At 61.2% G+C, this 3236-nt stretch overlaps 1 protein-coding gene across 1 annotated transcript in view; it reads left to right on the top strand.

Moving 5' to 3' along the window:
* LOC105525897 (trinucleotide repeat-containing gene 18 protein-like) overlaps positions 1-3236 on the top strand; it is a gene marked incomplete at its 5' end in the record, with an annotated part of 87204 nt that overhangs the window by 2321 nt on the left and 81647 nt on the right. Inside the window, 3 exons of the mRNA XM_011961688.1 lie at positions 321-423; positions 770-975; positions 1353-1499. Of these exons, the coding sequence (XP_011817078.1) occupies positions 321-423; positions 770-975; positions 1353-1499 (456 nt within the window). The remainder of the gene's footprint in view (positions 1-320; positions 424-769; positions 976-1352; positions 1500-3236) is intronic.

Consider the following 3236-nt stretch of genomic DNA (forward strand, 5'->3'; position numbering starts at 1 on the left):
GTGACAGGTTTTATGACATTTTCTTATCCATGGCTGTTGGTCTAATTATTGCCATGGTTGCCTGTCTAGGGGACATAGGCCTTTTGGATGGGGGATGACAGAGGAGATGGATGATTCCTGGCCCTGAGAAACCCCGATTGGGGTTTGGGGGAGCTTGGTGTGTCATAAGGAAAGGTGTTGGGGTGAAGACACTGCACAGATGGCTGTGCAGGACTGTTGGGGCTCTGGGGGACCCAGGGAGGGGTGAGGGCAGTGGGACCAGTGGGTCTGGGATAGGCTGGGTGCTGGCTGGGGGCTCACTTCCGCCTGTCCCCCTGCAGGACACGGCCGAGCAGATGAGGACTGTGTGGACGACCGGGCCAGACACCGGGAGGAACGGCTGCTCGGGGCGCGGCTGGACCGGGATCAGGAGAAGCTGCTCAGGTGAGGGTGTCGGGGGAGCCTGAGGGTCTGGGGGGTGTCTGGGAGCCCCTGGGGGTGAGGGGCAGCTGGATGACCCCAGGTGAGCTTTGCCCCTTGACCACGGATGCTGTGGTACTGAGAGCGGGAGCTGCCCTGGTCCTCAGCACTGGGCCAGCCCTGCCCAGGCCAGGTGACCCCACGACCCCTTCCAGTGAGTGTGGAAGGCCCTGGGAGGCCCTTCAGTTCCGAGCGGTGGTTGTCCTGACTCATGGCCTGGTGGCAAACAGTTCCTTGGGGCAACCCTTCTTCTCCCTCTCGTCCCCTGGGCTGTCCCAGCTGTCGCTGACACCTGTGATCCTCCTTCCAGAGAGAGTAAGGAGCTGGCTGACCTGGCCCGCCTGCACCCTACCAGCTGTGCTCCTAACGGCCTGAACCCCAACCTCATGGTGACGGGGGGCCCGGCACTGGCGGGCTCGGGTCGCTGGTCTGCCGACCCCGCAGCCCATCTGGCCACGCACCCCTGGTTGCCCCGCTCGGGCAGCACATCCATGTGGCTCGCCGGACACCCCTACGGTGAGTGTGGGGCACAGGGACTCTCCCCTTCTCTGGGGGAGGGGTGGGAGGGGGCGGGTGCAGGACAAGAGCTCAGGGCTGGCTCCTGCCTGCCGTTTCCTGGGGGTCCTGGGCCTGGCCTCCACATTTGTCCGAAGAAGGAATGATAATGGCTTCTGCCGCGTGGGGCCCGTCTGCTGTGCCTGTTTGGGGCAGATGCCCAATGCGGGTGGCTCTGTGAGGTTCTTTGCAGCCAGCCAACACCCCTGTCCCTTGGCTTCCCCACTGGAGGCCCCAGGAGGTTCAGGACTTGGGAGATGGTGCTGGGCTGGGGCCGCCCGGGGACAAACCGCCTGGGGTGCCCCAGCGCTGACTCAGGCCTGGGCTTCTCCTCCTAGGCTTGGGCCCCCCATCTCTGCACCAGGGCATGGCCCCTGCGTTCCCACCCGGCCTTGGAGGCTCCCTGCCATCGGCCTACCAGTTTGTCCGGGACCCCCAGTCGGGCCAGCTGGTGGTCATTCCCAGTGATCACCTGCCTCACTTTGGTAAGTGGACCCTCCGTGTGGCCACCGTGGGCCAGGCTGGCCATGCCCAGCGAGACGGGCTCTGATGCCAAGGGCCTCCTGCTGAGGGGTGGCAGCCAGCATATCCAGGATTTGGGGAGGCGGACCGGGGTTCAGAGAGAACATCTGTGGCCAGCGTTATAAAGCCTTGGGGTCTTTGTTGCAATGAGCCCCTGCCCAAAAACTCCATAAAGAGAAGCAAGACAGGCAGCCCTGGGTGGGGGCTGGGATTCCCCCTACTTGGCGCCACCGTCTCCTCGAATCCACCTCGAAGACCGCTGGAGGCCGGGCGCGGTGGCTCAAGCCTGTAATCCCAGCTACTCGGGAGACTGAGGCAGAGAATCACTTGAACCCGGGAGGTGGAGGTTGCAGTGAGGTGAGATCACGCCACTGCACTCCAGCCTGGGTGACAGAGTGAGACTCCATCTCAAAAAATAATAATAAAATAAAATAAAAATAAACGATCCGAGCATAGTGGCGTGGCACCTGTAGTCCCAGCTACTGGGAGGCTGAGGCAGGGGAGGATCACTTGAGCCCAGCAGGTGGAGGCTGCAGTGAGATCGCACCACTGTGCTCCAACCTGGGTGACAGAGTAAGAGCCTGTCCCCCAGCCGCCCCCCAGAAAAGAAAGCAATCATTGCCATTGAGCCAGCAGCCTGTATGAACAGACAGCTTCAATGAGGCCTCCTGTGAGGACATGGACCTGTGCAGAGGAGGGGCTGTTACTCTCCCTGTTCACAGATGGGGAGACTGAGGCCTGCAGGGATGAGGCAAGGCTGAGTGGGGAACCCTGAGCTGAGCTTTGTCTCTCCCACCTCTTCACTGCCCATCACCTCTAGGGTGGGACCAGGTCTGGGAGGGAGGGGCTGTGGGGATGTCCCCACCTCCAGCATCACGGGGTGGCTGGGGGTACAGAGCCAGGTGTATGCCATGGTGTTGGTGACAAGCCTGCTGGGGCCTCTATCCCGTCACCGCCCCCCCCACCATCCACTTCCCCGGACCCCTGGAGAGCAACCCTATCTGAAGCTGTTCAGAGAGAGGCCAGGAAGGGGTTGCCATGGGAACGGGGCCTCTGCATGAGCCTCGGGCTCCTAATGGCTGCAGTGTGGGGCGCGTGACCTGTGAGGGGGGGTCGTTAGTGCTGCAGACTGGGGGGGCTTTTGCTGCAGGGCGCCTTCACCCCACTATGGGCCCTGGGATGGGGCTGGGCCTCCGGGCGGCCTGCAGATAGGGGACAGCAGTGACGTGGCTAGACAGGGCCCTGTGCACTCCCTACATGGGGCTGTGTATGTTGGCGGTCAGCAGGGCCGACTTGGATGCTGATCCCAGCCATGACACGTCCATGTTAGTCTTGTGACCTGGGCGTGTTTCTTTATCTGCCTGTGCCTCAGCTTCCTCATCTGGAAGATAGGGATGAGGGCTGGGATCTGCCTCCTGGGTTGATGGTGATTGAGTTCATGTGTGCAAAGTGGCCTGGTGCCCTGCTGGGCACAGGGACAGCCTTTGTTTATCCACTTTGTCTTATTTTTTGTTTTTATTTTATTTTATTTTATTTTATTTATTTGATGGAATCTGGCTCTGTCGCCCAGGCTGGAGTGCAGTGGTGTGATCTCCGTTCGCTGCCACCTCCGCCTCCCAGGTTCAAGCGATTCTCCTGCCTCAGCCTTCTGAATAGCTGGGATTACAGGCACCTGCCACCATGCCCAGCTAATTTTTGTA

The sequence above is a fragment of the Colobus angolensis genome, unplaced genomic scaffold (assembly GCF_000951035.1).
Source record: "Colobus angolensis palliatus isolate OR3802 unplaced genomic scaffold, Cang.pa_1.0 Scaffold563, whole genome shotgun sequence".
Lineage (NCBI taxonomy): Eukaryota > Metazoa > Chordata > Mammalia > Primates > Cercopithecidae > Colobus > Colobus angolensis.